Source organism: Epinephelus lanceolatus, chromosome 16 (assembly GCF_041903045.1).
Source record: "Epinephelus lanceolatus isolate andai-2023 chromosome 16, ASM4190304v1, whole genome shotgun sequence".
NCBI classification, from domain to species: domain Eukaryota; kingdom Metazoa; phylum Chordata; class Actinopteri; order Perciformes; family Serranidae; genus Epinephelus; species Epinephelus lanceolatus.
The window spans coordinates 14632211-14652703 of record NC_135749.1 but is presented as its reverse complement, the minus strand read 5'-3'; the positions used below and the strand labels follow the sequence as shown (position 1 = coordinate 14652703).

Sequence of the window (20493 nt, the reverse complement as noted above, 5' to 3'; positions counted from 1 at the left end):
CTAGTTAAATATAAGGCACAGGTGTAGAAAGAGTCTGTCTCACTGTAAAACAAACAAACAAACAAACAAACAAACAAAAAAACCCCAACAAAAACACAAACAAAACCCTCATACATTATCAGATCAATTAAAAGATCTGATATTCCCAAGCCACTGACCAGTTAACCTCACGTGCCCCTGCACCACGTGCGCGGCTGATCCTCTTTCATCCTCCTTCCACTGCACCGGCGCGTGATCTCCATGGGAACGTCGTCACGCAGGAGGAAGTGAACGGGACGAGTTGACAGTTAGCTTGATTAGCATGGCAGCAAAGGTAAGCTGAGTTTTCAACTTCAGTTTCTCCTCTTTCTGGGGAGCTGTCGCGCTGGCGGTGGTGCTGCTCAGTCCCGGGAGTGTCTCCTCTCCTCCTCTGCGCTGGTTAGGGTGTCTGCCTGGAGGGCTGTTAAATGCCGGTTAGCCTGCTAAGAGGATGTGCTCGGGGTTAACACTGGGCATAAGGCAATGACATTGAGGCTTTACTGTAGCCGGTTAACAAGTGAATGTACAGTTGGCTTAGTCAAACTGACTGAACTGTCTTTCAACAATAATACAAAGGGCAGTAATGACACTGCTTTTTAATTCATGCTGCCCAGGCCCTCTGTCTCTAGGTTACCGGTGTGTCTTGGCTAAAACCCGGTTGTGGTCATAGTTAACCTTTGCTAGCATGATGCTATATGTTGTAGCACCCCGCCATAAACTGTCTGTTTTAACAGTTTCTACAGGCTTGAGACGTTTTAACATGGTTGTACTTAGACATACTGGTTGTTTGTATACAACCAGCATGGGTTAGAAACTGGTTCACTCTCACATTTTCGGACATTTTGGGTGTTTCTCAAAGTCAAGGAACGATCCTTAGACTGCTGAATTTCAAGAATCCTACCTCATCAAATCTCACCAAACGACTAAGGATCCTTCCGAATTTCACCAAGGATGTGAGTCCTTCCTTCAGAGAGATTCCAAGGATGCATGTGTATCATCAGCAGGTATCCATTACCCACAATTCTACACTTTCAGCATTGAATTTGCTGGGAGTGAAGGCAAGGCCTCTTCAATGAAACCTGCACAGTGGGATACTGACAAATATATCACTTATTTGCATTAATATCGCCAGGAGTTTATAATCATACAAGCATAAAAAAAAATCACTGACAGAAACCTCATAATTTATATTTTCAAATGTGTCCACTGTGGAACAATGCAATTTTTTAAATACTGTGATTTCGATAAAACATGAAAGTGTTTAAATTTATCATTTACAGCAGAGATGAAGCACTAAGTGCCACAAAAGTTTTGACTCTGAAAACACTGCTGACATTTGTTTAAATTGTACAACGACATTAGAGAGTGCCAGAATTATCACAGTACCCTGAAACCCCCTGACGCACACCTGGGGGCACTCGTTAGCCTGTTCCAATGTGTGTTCACCAAATGCTAGGAAGGATTCTTGCCTTGCCTCTGTAGGACGAGTCCTTCCAAGGAAGTATCCTTGACTTTGAGAAACACTCTTTCACGTGGTGCCAAATCAAAATGTCAACGCCATTTTGTCATTTTGACATCGTGGACATTTTGACGTGTCATAGTTGGACATGCATAGGTTAAATTGATAACATTAATAAGAGGCTCAACTCCATTAAGTGTCCCAGTAAGCTATCCCAGTGAGCTAGCATGCACAATTTCAGTGCAATACCCCTTAGTGTAATGCAGCTATCATTATTGTTATTAAATACACCATTGCTTTTTCTACTGACATGTCAATATGTCAACCATGAAAACAGTCCTTTACACCAGCAACAAGTGGTCACAATTTAAATCTGAGGTGTTGCGAGATGATTAAGAGGAGAGGAAAAACTACACAAGACATCAAGAAACATATTTCTGCCACCCAAGATTAAGCTTGTGATAAACCGGTCTAAACCCTAGGTTCACTTACTGGCTTTTCCAAGAGCTCTCTAAATCTTCTGCCTTTTTCAATGACTGAGTAAAATCCACAGAGGGATACAGTCAAAAGCTCCATGAAAAGCCAGTAAGTGAACCTTGAGTTTAGAATATTTAATATGAGATGTTTGTCCCCAAGGTTAATAATCAGTCTCTACACTCAAAATTGTGTTTAATTTGACAGTTTCTATTTTGTCACTTGGCTTGCCAGTTACTGGATACGTTGATGCACAATGCAAAGTTGGGTGTTTTGTATAAAAGTTGTGTTCACAGAAGTTTACTTAATGTCTTACAGACAGTTCTGCCTAGGAGGGCCGACCCCACTGAGTTGAAAGCTATTTTTGAAAAGGTAGGATTTTACCTATGCATTTTTTGTTTTCCCCTTTTGTGTTGGTCTCTTATGAAAGAAGCTTTTTCACTCATCATTCGATTTATGTTTGTTTCTTTTTTTAAAAATCAAATTGTAAGGCTCAGCGTGCGTCCTCCCTTGTGTCTGTATCTGTTTTTCTCCTTACAGTATGCCAGCGTCAAGAAGAATGACGAGAGCTTCATGTCACCGCAGGACTTCGTGAGCCGTTTCCTACATGCCCACACAGACATCCGGCTGTCGGACGAGGCCACAAAGCTGCTGGCTGGAGTGGTGGATCAGAAGAAAGACGGGTTGGTATTCTGATGTTTCTCTTTTAGATGATCTGATGTCTCACATGAATTAAGATGCTGGTACACTTTGAATTCGAAACTGAATTTATTAGATAGTCCTTGCAGCTTGGAGGGTATAATTATAAAATAACTGCTGATCAATGGAGGGCAAAAATAGCCATAGATTTTTTGCAAAATGATGAAAATAGAGGATCAACAACAGAGTGTCTCATGAGGATTATACTGTTTGAAAATATCTCTGGCAGAAGTTGATGATGTGACGATGAAATTGCTACGCTGAGTCTCAGTTTAAGCCACAATATTATCTTCTCATTAATATCAAGCAAACTGCTAAGTAGCAATCTTATGAAAGACTCTTATCAAAGCTATCAGAGCATGTATTATTTATCCCTTTGATCCCGTGTGACTACCTTTCTAGTGTTATTTTGCATTTTATAAACAAACCTATGACTGAAACCTTTGGTGTAAAAAATTCACAGGATGGATGTTCATACTTGAATTATATAGCAAAGAGACATCAAACCACCAAAGGCCCCTTTCAGGTGTTTCCTTCTTTGTAGATACACCCCCAATTTCACACTTACTCCTCCCCCCATCCCCATCACCCCTGTTTTTTTTTTTTTACATTAATATGTATGTATTTAATGATACATAATGATGGGTAATAAAATGTTAGGGTAAGTCAAAAAAGATAAAATAAAAAAAAATACATTGCCATGGTAACCACCTGGGCTTCTACAAACAGCAAAGTGCACATGGCTGCGCAGTTTCATGTTATTACATCTGCTTTAAGGTGTGTGTGTGTGTGTGTGTGTGTGTGTGTGTGTGTGCGCAGAGGACGGTGAGATGGAGTAGTGGGGGTTTTGGAATTGGAAAAAGAGAGAGCAAGGCACACGCACACGCGCGCACACACACACACACACACACACACACACACACACACGAAAAACACACACATGCACTGTAATTGCCCGTGCTATTCAGGAGCACTCCGTTGCATTGTGCGGCTTTGGAGCAGGATAAATGGTGGCCGTGGCATCAGGGTAAATCTATTAGGAACCCATGGCCCAGGCTTTGTATCTAAACCTCATTTTGGTTTTGTGGAGGGGAATGGAAATGATATGGGGGCAAAACAGGAAAAAAAAGTCTGTTTAGACCCAGGTTTAGATGTGATTCGTTTTTTTTTTTTTACAGTTGACATTGTAAAGGCCTTATGATGCTCGTACTTTACAATGTGTTATTTTCCTCCTGAACTTTGATAGATAAATGATTTGACGAGACAAAGAGTCTGGATGATTGTTCTGCAAACCTGTGTCTCACGAACACAAAACAGATGGATGTAAAAAGTAGAGATGCAGCAACATCAGCACCGTCAGTGGTAGCTGGAAACACAAATGCATTGTTTTTTGAGCGCTCATCCAAGCAAACCTTATGAAAGGAACAGGGCGCAAGACAAAACAAACCACTTTAGTGACTGTATTTTCATCCAGCTCGCCCGATCTCATGCAAATATGTTTGTGAACAATAAGTTTTGGTTGGTACATGAGCGTAGTATATTTGAAGCTCGTATGCCTGCTGCTGTTTTTGCCAGATAGGACTCCATTTCAGCAAGATGAGTCAGGGGTAATAGATTTAGCAGGGGGTCGGATGGCAGGCAGCATGCTTGCTTACTTTTCTTTTGGAGTGTATCTCTGTGAGAGAAATTTTACTTAGATGCCAGTGTGTGTTTGAGTGTATGTGTGGGGATGTAAACAGTGAAAATGCATTTGTCTGCCTCCCCGCGACTGTGTAAATCAGGGGATATAGTGACAGTCGTAACAATCTGTTATGTGGAAATCACTTTCCTCCTTCTTATTCTCACCGCTCCCAGTGAGACAGAGAGATGGATAGAAAGACATAAGAGAGAGAGAAAGAGAGACTTTAGAGGGTGGAGATGTCTCAATTTCCAAGAATCAAATGTTTTGTGTATGTGTGCACTGACGCACGGAGCTTCTGGATGGTTTAAAGATTTTTCCTCTTTCACTCGACTATTTATATCCTCTCTTTTTCCCCCCTCTGCTCTCACTTTCTTTACACTCTCTCACATACCATAATGCACTCTAAGCTCCCTCCATTTCATTTTGGCTCCTCCGACTCCCTACCTTTCTGCTTCTCTATTCCGTCTTCCCTGGGATATTTTGATAGAAGCATCTGTTCAAGTGTGAAAAAACCCCTCTTCCCCCATAGACTGTCGGAGGTTTGGAGAAAAAAAAGGAAAAAAACTTTGTTAAGGGAGCGTGCTGGGAAAATAGCAGTCTGCCAGCTGCTGTGGGTATTCTGGACTTGTACTGGTGGGTGTCCACTCTTAGAAACCGAACAGATACTGGCAGCTAGCACTCATCTGGGTGTGTGTGTGTGTGTGTTTTGGGGTGTTTGTTGTGTGTGTGTGTCTGCATGCAAGCACGCTCTAGGTGGGTGGAAGGCTGTCAGTAACAATGCCAAGATGCCAGGGACAGGGGATTATTGAAGCCCCTCCAGGCCCCTCTCTCCCACTACTATCAACGAAGGAGAGCTGTCTTTCTATCAGCCGGGCCTAACCAACACCATGCATTTATGTTACTTGTAAACAACGTTTCCAAGGCTGGTTTTCGGTTCAGAGGAGTGTATTTGGACGCCTGCTGAGAGGAGACAGAGATAAAAGCCGGGTGGTGAAGATAAGATAAAAACAAACAAAAATATATGGAATATAGGGTGGAGTTTTTATGCCGGATGGACGTAGCAAAGACAGTTTAAATTGCATTGTATTGGCATCCTAACAAAAACATCATTCAACTGTCATCCGTAGAAGCACATGCTAGAATCAAGTCTTTGTTTATGTCTTGTGTGTTACATCTCTCATCTGATACATGCCATGGATATGTCTGCGACTGTTTTAAAGATTTAGCAAAATCCTGCAGAGGAAAGTCAGCACACAGTACACTGAAGAGATGCCATACTGCAGTATCACATTAGCCCTGTCTCCGAAGTTCATCCCGGGCTGCGTACATGGATCGGGCAGCCCTGGACACATGCCATAGCAGTTGATGGTTGGGAGATGCTGTCGGTTGATTTGATTATTGAGTGTCTCGTTGGGGTTGGGTCCGCATAGCAAAAACGACGGCTTCCCCCTCTCATGGTAATCATTTTGCAGCCGTCATGGCGCTGCTAATCAACCATCATAAGCTTCATCCCCGGCTACAGAGCTGTGTGTAAATGCTTACGAGTATGTGGAATGTTTCTCGTGTGTGTTATGGAGATGCCCCCTGGATCTTGTCTGGACTCCCTGGTCTAAACCAAAGTCCAATCCCTTCATGATCAACAGCCCTCTCGGTTACACTAATATGCTGATTATCCACGTCTGGGAAAACACAGACAGGACGACCAGCGTGCATGTAAATTGATGCGTGTGAAAAAGAAGAAATCTGACTTTTTTTTCCCCTCGGTTCTGTCTGGGAACACTAGCTCTCTGTGAGTCTTTGCACTGCAGTCCGTACCTGCTTAAACTCCTTCATTAACCTCTGAGGTATAATTTCAGAGTGTACTATACATCTGTCACAAACGAATGATCATTATCGGAGAGTTTGATAATATTCCAGCAGCGTGAGCGGCAATGGTATTAGTTTTGTTTTTAGCAGTGGATCCACAGTCGCAGCAGTGTGCTTTTGTGCCCCCTTCCACCTACTTGCCATCAGCAGGGCCCCGCTCTTAAGAACTACCTGCTTAGTTAATAAAACAATTAGTCTTGCCTTTGAAACGACAGCTGATTTGCCACTGAGGAGAACTGTATGCTCACTTTTATTCCCTCTCCATATTTTTTCTTTTGCTCTCATTCCAACACACATCTATTATTTTCTGGAAGCATGGTGAATGCCAGTATGTATTTCTAAGTCTTTATTGAAACCAAATGCTGATCCGAGTCATTTGTGTTGACTGTTTGGCTTCTATGTGTTTTTTTTTTTTTTTCATGGATGGTTGACGGGAGGAATAACATCTTTGCAGACAACATGCAAAAGCCAGTAATCTAAACATGCTTTTCAACTCAGGTATCTCTGGCAGTCACCAATTTATATTTCCCTTTTTCTGGTATTGTGGTGACAGGGGCTGCCAATACCAGTTTTTGGACATCGAAGCTTCAGTGATAAATACCCACAATGAATCGTAGCTTCAGCTGGGTGATGGTGGTAGTGGTTTGGGGGGGATGGTAGTCTGACTCACTGGGTGTAGACTGTGGCTATAAGCTTACCATTGGGCCACTGATTTTGGCCGACCAGCACCCTTCCATCCGCTATCTGCGTGTAACCATTTCCAAATCCTCTTCACAACTGCAGACAACAACAGTCTCCAAGTAAACAACTTCACGCTAAAAAAATGGCAAGATGTGGATCATGCGATAAGGCATACCATTTTTGTTTCGGTGAATTGTTGTAAAGATCTACAACGAATAAAAAAAGTAGTAAACGCACCTCAGAAAATCCCAGACACCGTCTCGCAGGATTGTCATGCCCCTGATGCTGATCCATTTTCTGACACATTGGAGTTGATTTGCCACATCTTTTAACTATGGCAGCTGCATGCCCCAGTGACACTGACTTCACGAGTGTTCTGATCCGTTCCACTTCGCACAAGCTTCTGTGATATTGTCATATTAATGTTCTGTTATACAGCCAGGAAACCATTTGTGGTTTTAACAGGTTCGATGAGTACCTCCAGAGCTTAAGTATAGTCAGGCTTCCCCTTAAGGGCACTGATTATCAAGCTATGTTTTTTTTTTGTCACTAAAAGTTGAATCACACAGTGACATACAGCTGTTAATGTTTTTTGGTGGTGCTTTCTTGGGTCCTTTTTAATGTGCAAATGTTCCAAAAAGACAAGTTCACCTCCCACTCTTTTTTGCAGGAGCACCATCTGCATCCTAGTGTCGTCCAAGATGGCTGTGATTGGTTTAAAAAAACAAGAACAACCCAGACTGTTTTTTTTTTCTCCTGTAGCAAAAGGATTATCAGTGATTCCAGACTTTTCTCTAGCGTTGACACAGAGCTGTAGAGATAGGTCTGGCTACGTAAGACTACGGAGGCTTAAATGAGTGACAAGTTGCTGTACCTTAAAAAACGTAACAATTAGCCACTTTTTAACATGCAGGTCGCAGTATTAGCCATGATAGCTTTAACTTTACAAGATAGCTAAGCTGTTACCTACAGTTTTCAGGTGAGCTTGTTGTAGATTTGTGACATACTAGTTTCCTTTTGCATATCTGACTCTCGACTTTGGTGGGTCATCTTCGCAAATTTCAAAACTATTCCAGATGCTTGACTTTTTCGACATGTTGCAAGTGTATCTGTAAGCAAGTTACATGTGGTCAAACTGTCCCAGTTTCAGTCGCACTGGATAGTGACTGAATTAGATGAGATCGAGTCAGAGCCACAAAACTTTAGTTAAAATGTCCCTGTGTGAGATTGAAAAATTCCCCTCTCACCCCCCAATATATATATTAGGGATGCACCGAATATTCGGTAACCAAATATATTCGGCCGAATATTGCAAAAAAACACACATTCGGTATTCGGTGGAATAAGTTAAAAGCAAGGCCGAATAATAGCGGCGTGTTTTGATAATGCAATCAAACAGCGTGCCGTGACCGGCTGAGTAAAATGTCGGCAGTGTGGCGATCCCTCCGTCACCACACTCGCATTTGCGAATAAAAATAGTTTTGAGCGAGCAAAATAGGCTTAAATCATTCAGCACACTGTGCGAGTAGCCTACAGATTTCAACCAGCAGCAGAAACGAAAGGCGAATGCCACCGATTGTGGGTTGAACGGGGGTCACAGACACAGACAGTAATGCATTCCTGTCAATTACGGCGGCCATCGGCTTACCGGGCGACGGAGAAGTCGGCTCCAATAATATCCTCTTCTTGGCGTCATGACTGCCCAGAAGTACCTGAACAGCTGAGCCAGCTGAACACAGACCGTACGTGATGTGTCAGAGGAGAAACGAGCCGTTCACGGCCCACAAACCTCACCGCACTTTAGGGACTGTTCTTTACTTATGAAGGGGAGGAGGGTGGCTGGTTGATTCTTATTTTATTTATTTATTTTATTTTGATCCCCCCTATGTTAATCACTCGTTGATGCTGTTTTTGAAGTATGAATAAGTCAATAAGTAATTTATTCCATTGAAATATCATTGATGTAGCCTATAATAGAAAAGTGATTTATCTTTTTATGAATGACAAAAGGCACATCTGCCTCATTTTCGTTGTGGTATCGTGATACTACTCAGAACCATGATACTTTCACTGGTATCGTACAGTGGGATCCAATTTTGGTACCGTGACAACACTAATTTGGAGGGGGTTCATCTGCAAAAACTAATGAAAAACTAAACAACGATATTCAGTACTCGGTATTCAGCCAAGCGTTCAATATTATTCGGCTTCGGCTTCGGCCACAAATTTTCATTTTGGTGCATCCCTAATATATATACATATATATCGTTTTGGCGATGATTACCATGGCAATGATCGAAGCATTTATGTCAGCCCTAATTTTGATTTTGATAACAATACTTTTGTAAGTGCACAGCTCTTTTCCTCCTCAGTCCGTTCATCTACACAGTACTATGTCTGTGTATAAGGATGCACATCAGCACCCACATGCAAACCCGAAACACTCAGACTCCAAACAAACACGTCTAAATTTCATCCGTACCATAATTAATTAAAAATGTAATCATTGCACCCCCCCGTCCTTCTCCGTACTCCCCCCTTGGAAATTGAAATAGGTTTAATAGATGGATGCTCACTTGCTCATTAGCACTGACCCCTTCTGTAATTATCAGAGCCATTTGTGAAATTCATAATGGACTTGTAGCAACTGTGAACCAGGGCCTAAATAAAGGCGAGACTGCGTGGTCCAGTTCCCCACAGCAGGGCTCTCCCTTGGGGGCTCTCAGCGTGTTCACACAATAGCAGTGTTTATGTTTATTTTTTTCTTGTTAATGATGTATGTGGGCATTTTGCGTTACTATAGAAAGACGGGAGATAAAAAAGTGTTAGTCAAAACACTGACAAACTTGCAAAGAGAGGCAGCAGTATAATTAGAAAACTAATGTGTTTATTTCCAACTCATAGTTTTGTGTTTCTTGTGTTGATGCAGACAAATTTGTTCCCTATTTAAATTTTTTTTCCACGTTGGCTCGTCTTGACTTTAACTCTAAACCACATATTGTATTACGTTTATATTGACTGGAATTATATTTCCTTAACTGGCTCCCAACTCCCTCCTCGCCTGTCTACTTGTTTAAAATGGCACACTAAAATATAAAACTTCATATTTAATCATTTTCTTTCTGTTGGTGTAAAGTTGGCTCTCTCTATACCAGCTGCCAGCTCAGACTGGGAACACACACTGAGCTTTTTAAATTGTTTTATTTTCTTGCTGTCACACTCGATGAGTTTATGACATTACATATGGAATAACAGACTACTGGATAAAAGGCCTCTTGAATTGCGCGTGGCACAGATTGATAGGCTGTCTAAGTGTGCTGGTTTGCCACTGTGTGGCAGTAATTACAATGGAGTTTGTAGTTTAATGCAGTGTTAAAATAGCTTGTTTTTTAATTTAATATTTTATTGTAAGAGTGCAACTTAGGTTAAGTCTTTTAATTATGTATTATATGACTAAATGAATATCAAAGACTGTGTCTCACATTTGTAACTGATTAAAGATTCATACAGGGAACTTGAAACATGAATAGAGCAAATCAACTCAATTGACAGCATTTAGCAGTCTCTCACAGTCCTGCCTATGCTCTTACCTTCTTTCTTTCTTTTTCCTTTCTTCTCTCTCCTCTTCAAGGTTGATCTCCTTTCAGGAGTTTGTAGCATTCGAGTCAGTGCTGTGTGCCCCGGACTCCCTCTTCATGGTTGCCTTCCAGCTGTTTGATAAAGCAGGCAGTGGAATGACCACTTTTGGTAAGCAGCTCTGACTCTGATTCATGGGGTTAGACAGAAAAATGCTACAGTGAAAGCGTTGTACTGAACTATTACCATTTGTATGGCAGGTGCTGTTATGTGCTTAGCAAGAAAGGCTCACACACTTTGAAAAGTACAAACTTCAGAAACTTATGATCACTAATGTTATGAAGAGATTTCTTGCCCATTTTCAAATATTGGTATAAATGTATTTATCACATCTTGTCGTCCACTCTTCTGGGAATGTTGTTTCTTCATATATTCTGTAGGCGTTTTACTTCTTCTCTTCAAAAACTGAGATAATTCTGTTGTCCTCTTTGTTGGTAATCAGGGAAACCAAGTCACAAACACAGTCGCTTTATTGAAGATATTTAAAAATTTATAACTTAATGTTATCATGTAACTTAATATAAAAGTTCAAGTCTTATCACTGCTTTGTTTCTTTGCAGTTGACATTTGAGCACTGAGCACGTTTCCCTAAAGAAGTTTTCATACAAACTCCTTGTTTATTTATGTAAGGGTCTGACCTCCGCTCATCTATTTTCTTAAAAACCAAACTACTGTATGTGGTACTGTATCTTGCCTGTAAAGAAGATAAGGTTAGGTTTGGAGGTGGAGAGGGCTGGTAGCAACTAAAGGATGGAGATGAAGATGGAGGAGGGGGTGGGTAGCGCTGTGTGTGTGTGTGTGTGTGTGTGTATGCACACATGATTGGCACCATTACCCTGATGCCTGGAATCTCTGAGGTGAAAAGGGAAGACATTTGTACTCGTTGCTTATTTCACATTTGCCTAATTGATTTAAACAAGTCTAATGCCAGCCTTCTGTAGGTGTGCGAGGCGTTAGCACATTAGGCTTGATTTGAAATGCAGCGCACACGTCCCGCTCGCAAACAGGGAAGAGTAAGTGAATTTCATTTTAATTGTTGCTGTCGACAGGGTGCAAGATCATTGCGGGTGATTATATATGCACATATGTAAATTTTCATATTTAAAAGGATCAATTAGAGTGACGTTGTCTTGGTGGCAATTAAAAGGTCTGCTGTTTTTCTGCGTCTCCCAAAGGTTAATGAATATCCCAATGCCTGTGAGTTATGAGACTCACATACAAGTGGAAAATTGCATGAAAAACATACCACACATCATGCCATGCACAAACACTGACTACAGTGTCTGCCACTTGCATCGGGCTACCATTTCACCAAAAGCAAATAACTTGTGACTGAGATTATAGACTTGTCAAAGTTGCTTTATTGTGATGCATTACAGAATTCTGCCTTTTTCGCCACTGCTCCCTTTTCCCTCGTTGCCGTTCATCAGATTAAAGAGCCTCACCAAGGTACAAAATAAAGAGCTGCCTTCTTTATTACCTATTAAAAACATTAATAGCTGAAACTTACGTCGCATTAAAGGCGCGTTTGTTTTCCCATGCAGTAAATGTCTATGCTCTGATTTCTTTTTCTTTCATTTTTCTATAAAGCCATTTTTATTTGATAATAACCTGAGTAATTTCTGTTAAGTACAGGCGGCTCAGTGCTCTGAATTCTTAGCGCTTAAAAAAATAAATGCGTAATTTGGTGGAATGTCGAGTTCATAAAAATTGCAATGTAACATGGCATATGAAATGCAGTTGTGCCTCAGCCAGTGAGACAAAAAAAAGAAAAAGCTAAAGAGGACTGAGTGTTGACAGGTCTATAAAAGCTGATAATATAAACGACAGGCTCTGGAGCGGCCTCTCCTTTAAAGAGTTAAAGGCTGTATATTTATTGCCTCATTAAAGTGTTAAAAAAAACAATGCACAAGCTGTCTTCCTTCAGAAGGTAAGGCTGAGCAGAAGTAAATATCACCTTTCTCTTTCTCTCTTTTCCCCTCCCTGTCTGTCTTTATAAAAAAAATAGTTTCTTTCCTTTCTCCACTCATTCAGCACAGCTTGTTTGGTAATAAGAAACAGGTCGCTCTATTGGTTTGTTTTTGTTTCTTTAGTAAGGCTGTAATTTAGGACTCATGTTCAGTGTCTCTCCACTCCGCTGGCTGCAGAGAGGCTTAGAGGGTTCAGGCAGAGGAACATAAGTGAGAAGAAAAGGCTTTCCCTCTGAATACAGAGCCTACACAGCTCAAACAAGTTCTGCCATGTGTCATTCAAGACTGATTTAGAGTTGAGGAGCTTAAGTCTCAATCAGAGCAGAATTGTGTGCTGCAGATTGACGTTGACATTTTGTCACAAACAGTCATAGACTTTTTTCTTTTTCAACCAAAATCAAATAATTACTAATGTTAACCGCAAGATAGGAAACACATGCTGTTTGTTAAGGCCTGACGCACAAGACTTTGTATCGACAGACTTTATTAGAGCAAACTAAAAGAGGAAGAAGTATTTGATAATTGTTTGTTATAAAAACATGAACATTCAGAGAGGATTTTAATAGAGGTGATTGCCTTATACACGGTTAATGTATGCGCATTAGCCTGAAAAGTGTGCAGCCTGTTAAACCTAAACAGATCTGTTATTCCATCATTGTAAAGGAACACTGTTTTGCTTAAGCCTCATTGCTCACTGATATTTGTTTAAATTGTCTATATTGTGCATATATCAACACAGGAAGTCCGTGATGGATTAAACTAAGTACATTTACTCAAGCACTGTACTTGAGTATAATTTTGAGGTACTTGTTCATGAGTGCTTTCATTTTATGTTACTGATATCTGTTATATGGTTGAAGTTAGCTTCAGCTTGACTACCTACTTACACATTAATGCATAAGTAAGAATATCTAACAATCACATGGGATGTTTTTCTAAATATGCTATAAAAATATCCCCGTAAGCAATTAACTCGCAATCTCTGCTTTAAGCAGTCAAAGTCAGGGTCAAGCAAGGATAATAAATCAGACACCCCCAAAAAAGGGGGCTCTGGGCTAACAAACTGTATCTCACACTGAACATTCACTGTTACATTCATTGTTTACTGCTAACCTGATGTCCAGCTCACCTGCCGGTCCTAAGTGCGGACACACCGTCTCTCTCTCTCTCAGGCTGCAATACACTCAGCTGTTTTCTGACAATGTTTACATTTAGCTTTATTTTGTCCTGTATTGTGCCTACATGACCAACATGGCATCTTTATGTACACCAGCTCATTCTCAGTCGTTTTGTTTCTGCGTCTTGAAATGCAGGGTTGAGTAGGGGAGACCGGGGGCAATTATAGCAATTTTTGATTTGACATTTCTACTCTAAAACCTCTTCAACTATTAAGATTTTTTTTGTGTGTGCGTGTAGATAACTTGTGTCTGTGTTCTTTTTGTTAACAGCCATCAGTTGTTTTTACAAGCAGTGATAAGAGTCACAATGTTGATTGAAACACTAGATGTCAAATGTTACATCTGTCCCCATGTGCAGGAGCAATTGTAACAGCATATGGGGTATGGGAAGCATTTCATTAAATGTAATTGACATCTACAACTGTAACCGAATATGTATCTAAAGCCTTGCTCATGTCAGCGATTGTGCAAAATAAAACTTACGCACTTCAGCACTGCTCCTGGAAGAAATCAAAGGGGAAACACTATGTTTCCTGGAGAAATATAGTGTTTCCCCCAAAAAATTTGATATTAGTAAGTCAACTTAGAAATAGTAAAATCAAACAATTTTAGCCTCTTTTTAGGTGTCAGCAGTGAAAACGAGTCATCCTTAACATTGCTGAAGAACAATTTGGTACAAAACAGGATGTAGGCTCTACAGGATGATTTTTTTTATAAGGAAGCCCAAATGATGCATAGGTTTTTAAGCCTTCTATGATCTCAGATGGCTTAAAAAATAGTGCTTATAGCTGCGGTAACTATGGAGCATGCCCCTGCCCCCCCCACCTCCCACCTAGGTGTGAGCTGAGCCCCAATTATATACAATCTCTAGCTCCAGCCCTGCTATTACTTTGTATGTAGGACTTTTACTTGTAATGAAGTATTTCTACAGTTATGTCTTTACTTTGACTTAAGATAAAATAACAATACCACTACCTCTAATTCTGGCACACTGCCGAATGGAGTTGTTGCATCTTGTTATTATGCTGTCAAATGCAACATTTCACCACTCAGTCGTTATTAAAGCAGCATCTTGTCTCTTTTTATCTCCACAGAGGATGTGAAGCAGGTCTTCAGCCAGACCACCAATCACCAGCACATCCCCTTTAACTGGGACTGTGACTTCATACGGCTGCACTTTGGCGCAGAGAGGGACAAGAAGCTCAGCTACGGAGAGTTCACCCAGTTCCTCCTGGTAGGTTTCACGGTGATCACCGGCTCTCATCGTCTTTCGCATGCCATTTTTTCCCCACTCTGCTGATGTGAAAACACCGTCATTGTGTCTTTGTTTTGCCTCTTTGTCTCTCTGTGTCTCTGTCTTTTTGTCTTTTTAACTAACTCTGTCTTCTTTCTATTATCCAGTGGCCATCAGTGATAGTCAATAAATCTGTATCAACTGATTTATGCGTCTGTACACATTGTCTTATCATCACATATAGTTTACAGGCTGTTAATACAATCCTGTCATCTCACTGTATTGTTAGATACTTATCTAAGCTTAGCCAGGCGAATTCGGGCGCGTGCAGACACACACAGATTTTCCCGATCCCTCTCAAACACAGCCCTACATATTGACCAGATTAGTCATTAATGAAACACTGAGGTTATATATTTGGGATATTTTTGGCATTTGTTTCCCATTAGCTGACGTACACCTAGCATTACTCAACTCCACCTACTCTGCAGCAGGTAGAGACGCTGTTCTACCTCCATAAATAGTATAGCTGGAATATTCCTAGTGTATTTCTGGTGTGTGAGCCATTTTCCAATATGATGTCTAGACTTAAATCAGGCCTAAGCAGGGGGAGGTGGTGGTGGGGGGTAGGAGAGCGGGCCTGAGCTGTGCCAAGTTTGCATCCACACTCACCATGTATCTGAATGAGCTTTTTATATTACACTTAACGTAGACCAGATGGCTTACACACAGTGGGCAGCAGCCCATGGATATTGGGACATTGTTATACGTGCGTGCGTCCTTGTGCGTGCGCTTGTAAACTTACAAGATGTGTGTCTGTACATACTGTCTGTGCGGTTCTGGATATGTGTCTGTGTTTATCTAACTTATCTGCTTTACCGTATGCACAAGCAGTGGCATGCAATCTTTGTGCATCTGTGTTTATGTCGGTGTTTGTGTATTTGTGTGTTCTTGTTTTTGCTTGTGTGTGTGTGTGTGTGCATGTGTACAAGTCTGTGGCGCTGTGGCCAGGAGACGCTGTACTTTGCATTGACAGTGTGCCCAGTCCTCTCCCAGTCAGTCACTCAGTGGTTTCCAGCTCCTCACAGCAGCATGCCGCCAGCAGCTGAGTCGCACTTATTGCTCAATATGAAATGCACATTTCCTGCTTATGCTCTCTGTATTTGATCAGTTCTTGTAGCTTTTGATTCATGCCTTAATACATGGCAGAGGAAAGAGAATGTCACGTTACTGCAGAGATATTCATCAGAGAATTTAAAGTGTTGTAAATATCGTCCTGCTTGTCATCTTTTATCACTTGTTTCATGAGTATATTTTATAATTATATGACAAATATTTTACCTTAAGGGATCTTATGCTGTCTTGGGTTCAGTTAAACTGTGTCACATTAATAAGGCACATTCATATAATTGTGATAGTGTATTACTTACTGCAATTACAGTACTTAGGTACAAGTTAAATTCAGATATTGACAGTTCATTCTTTACAGTGTGTTATCAGAGACTCCAGTGATTGACGACATGGCAATTAGGAAAGGTACAACAACATTTCCTGAACTAGAATTTAAACCTGTGCAATTACTACATACTTTGTGATTGCATCCCAACGCTGTTATGATACTTTTGTTAACAGGCAAAGCCTTCGTAAATGTCAGCCAGAAAAAAAAGTACACTGAGCAGCTATAAAAGTTGTCAGAGAGTTGTGAAAACCAACACACTCCCAAACACACACACACACACCATTTTCTGAATATTTGTCAGTTATTTTTATAATTCCCTAACACCCACCCCCCCAAGAATGTTCCTATCCTTTATTTCCTCCCCTTCCTGCCATATATGCATGTGTTTATTGTGTTTTTCTGCCATTGTAACCACGCCACTGCCAGATGCTCACAAGATGGGATTATCGGGGAAAACGTTTGCGCCGCATATTTCTCACAAGGGCTCTCTCTGGCCAATTACTGGCTTGATGGAAGCCAGAGATTCTCACCAATTACATGCATTTTTCCCGTCTCACGCGTGGACGCCGGCCAAGGCTCAGCTCGCACTGTCAGCGTGGTGTTGTCTCTGGCAATGGTATTACCGATGTCCAGAGAAGTGGCACATAGTAGCCCATATTATAAATCCTGGCAAGTAAAGGGCTTGAATTACATGGAGGGGACACCACATGTCCCACTTCTTTTCCCAAGCACTTAAAAAAAGTGAATTGTTGGCATTGCTTAGATTTTAAAAGTCCCAATTATATGTTTGACTCTCCCAAGAATCAGTGGGCAGCCCTTAACATCACTGTGTAGAGGGCTCACTGGCACATGTAAATGAGCAGTTGTGCTTAAGCTTCCCCTTGTATAGCTTTAGCCCTGCGCTGACAAGAAGCAGGGATTGGAAAAGAGAGATACAATCCTGCTCCACTCATATCTATTGTTTAAGTTTTGATGAGAGGGGGGAAGAGAATCACAGCCATTGAAAACAAACAGAGGTGGCTTGTCATGTGTTAGACATTAAAGCGACTGCAAATGCCTTGGCGGTCTCCTTTTGGCTGTCTTAAGCCCCGAGCCTTACGTCTCCTGCCTCCCTTGCTCCTCTCCCAAATAAAAAACATGTCCCTGAAACACTCATACAGTTGCTGCAAGGTTTTAAGAGGCTGAGACTATAAACTGCTCCGTCCCCTGGACCACAGTTGTTTTGTTGCTCTCTGTGGTTGGTGTGTGGCTTTTCAGACTTTCGACTTGTCCAGAGAAACAGGATCTAATTTTTTTCGTCATTTACAGATGGACACAAACACAAAGATAAACGCTTATTTTTGCACATGCACACAGTCACACATGCAAAACATTATCTTCCTCACTTTCCTTTTTTTGTTTTGACTTTAAATATTCAGCTCTTCTCCTCCCTCTCCTCTTCCCGATTTATTCCACACCAAAGTGTTTTGACCTACTCACAACCGACCGGAGAAGTGAGTCACGACACTCAGGATGCTGACACCAAAATATCTCACCTTATTTACCTTGGGAGTGTTTACATGTGTCAATCTCTCTTCGTTTCCTCGCCTTCCACTCACTTATACACTCTCCGGAGCCCCTGCTGTGCTCATAGGTGATACTGACACACGGCTGCTACATTTGCTGTTTTTGCAAATCTGGCTCTTTTGTTGCAATGTCTATTCTTACTCCCCTCCGGTCTCCACTCAGCTTTGTGTAAATGTCACTCTTCCCCAGTCAGTTTCTCTTGGGTGCCGCAAATTTAGAGTTCGATCAGTTATGCTGTCAGTGAAATATCACTCAAATTCAACACAACAATAAGTCATAGCCTCATAGGGTTTTGTGTTGTGGTAATACCACTTTTTTGAGTTCCATTTCTAACAATAACATCTGAATCAATCAATTGAATAATGCCATGCATGCTCAAAATTTAATCAGTCCCCCTTCAGCACTTTTTGTCCAACAAGTAAGGCTTGAAAAAGAAGGTCCATTCTTCTTGAACAAATTGATAATCGTTTATTTTGAACAAAATTATTAACTTACTTATTGTACTAAAACTACTAGCCGGTACTTACTTGAAATGTCATTTAGAAACATTTTCCCTGACATGACTGACATATTTTCATTCTTTCGGCGTGTTCCTATTGGATAGTCTTTTTTTGTTTATTTTATTATAACACATTTATGAAATTATGTGTGCAATAGAATAACTTAATATTTAAGTCGAATGGTGCCTTTTTAAATAGAGAAATATGCAATAGTCTTGTTCTACATGCATGTAGAGCTACAACTAAGGATTGTATTAATTATTTTCAATTAGTTGATTAACTGCTCGGTCTATAAGATGCCAGAGAATAGTGAAAAATAGCAACTGCGATTTCTCGTCATGCAAGCTGACACATTGAAATTGCTTGTTTTATGCAGGATATTCAGTGCACTGTCACAAAACCAAACAAAAAACTTCAAATTTTTACTTTTCAAAAGCTGGAAACAGTGGATTTAGTCATTTTTTGTTAAGATCAATCAGTTATTAAAATTGTTGCACATTCATTTCCTGTTGATCCAGTGATTAGCTCTACCTATATGAGGGAAATTGCAAGAGAAAGGGTCTTAAAAACTCTTGTATGGATGTTTCAGTTGTGTAAACATATTAATATGTACTTACAAGTAAGTAAACTTGAATTGGTAATTTAGTTTTTTTGTATTGTGTCACCATATGTCAGAAACCTTTATGACTAAGAGTAGAAGAATTTCTTGCCTCATTTATTTTTTGACCTAAAGGCTGTGATACATTGCAAGTGAGTCAACAGCCAAAGCAACTCATTTAAGCTGCCGTCCTCAAGCTTATGGCTGTGTTAGTTGATTATTATTGTTCTGATATCCCTGTCTTTTGCTGCAACCGATTTTTTTGTCATAAGATAGAGGAAGCCTCTGTGGCAGCGGTTTGTTTACAGCTTCTCTCTGTAGACTTGTGGTTGCAGGTACCGATAATGGCTGCTAATTTCAAAGGCCTTGTGGGATGTGTCCCCACCACAGCCTGCTGTTGTCCCTGTGGACCTTTGTGCGTACATGTGTGCAAGAAGAGAGACAAAGTGAGCAGTTGGGTGATTAGCTGTCTTGCCTGTGTGTGCACGTCTGTGTGTGTGTGTTTGTATGTTTCTCCTTCAAGTGGCTTTAATGGGGATTTGGGGAGGGTGTGAAAAGCCCAAGCGACACCTCACAGTAGGTAAGCCGCTGTTGGGAGAGGGGGCGAGTGTGAAGCCTGGCCAAACGCTGGCTCCCCAGTAACTGAGATGGGGAGACGGCACCAGGGGGCCCATCAAAGCAAATGCTGTGTTTTTATGCATAGATGTTTATATGAGTGAGTTTATGTGGATTTTAATTTATGAAGGCAACTTAAAGAGGTGTATGACCCACATATGTGTCCAATAATCTGCATTTACTGTATGAGCTAACACCCAAACTTCCCTCATTCCCTCCCTTCCACAGGAGATGCAGCTGGAACACGCGCGGCAGGCTTTCATCCAGCGTGACCAAGCCCACAGCGGCTCTATCTCAGCCCTGGACTTCAGGGACATCATGGTCACCATCCGGCCACACATGCTCACATCCTTTGTGGAGGAATGCCTCGTGGCGGTGGGTTTTTTGTTTGGCCTTGCTGTTCTCCCGTCCATTTGTTTTACAGTTGTCCACAGGAGCCAAAGTCACACTGGTTAAAAATAGTGAGATCGGTCACTGCTGTACGCCTAGGAGTTGTAATTATTTGTTCATTATATGTTAAGAAAATATCGTCAAACTGGGTGTTCTTTATTTAGAAGTGGATGTGCATCTATTCTATTCGTCATGTGTTAGCGATGTTGTGGCGTAGTAATGTCTCTATGTATTTAACAAAACCATTGTATGACCAAATGTGAGATGATGGACATGGAATTTGAGAAACAAACACAATGTTAAGGAGTGCGTTTATAAACAATGTTTGCCACTGGTTCAGTTTCTGATGCCAGCTAGGACAAAAAGCAACCTGACATTACTCTATTCTCCATAAAAGGGTTAAAGGCAAGGCTATTTTCTTCCATCTCACCACCTCTTTCTCGTCTTCTCTCTTCCCCTGTGTTCGTTT

The 20493-nt window shown here is 41.0% G+C and overlaps 1 protein-coding gene across 1 annotated transcript in view; it reads left to right on the top strand.

The window, feature by feature from the left end:
* The first annotated feature begins 224 nt into the window (after positions 1–224).
* Positions 225–20493, top strand: part of slc25a13 (solute carrier family 25 member 13) — a 57635-nt gene continuing 37366 nt past the window's right edge. The window contains exons 1-6 of the mRNA XM_033636923.2: positions 225–313; positions 2270–2323; positions 2492–2634; positions 10510–10625; positions 14757–14896; positions 19863–20009. Coding sequence (XP_033492814.1) covers positions 302–313; positions 2270–2323; positions 2492–2634; positions 10510–10625; positions 14757–14896; positions 19863–20009 — 612 coding nt within the window. The 5' untranslated portion in view covers positions 225–301. The remainder of the gene's footprint in view (positions 314–2269; positions 2324–2491; positions 2635–10509; positions 10626–14756; positions 14897–19862; positions 20010–20493) is intronic.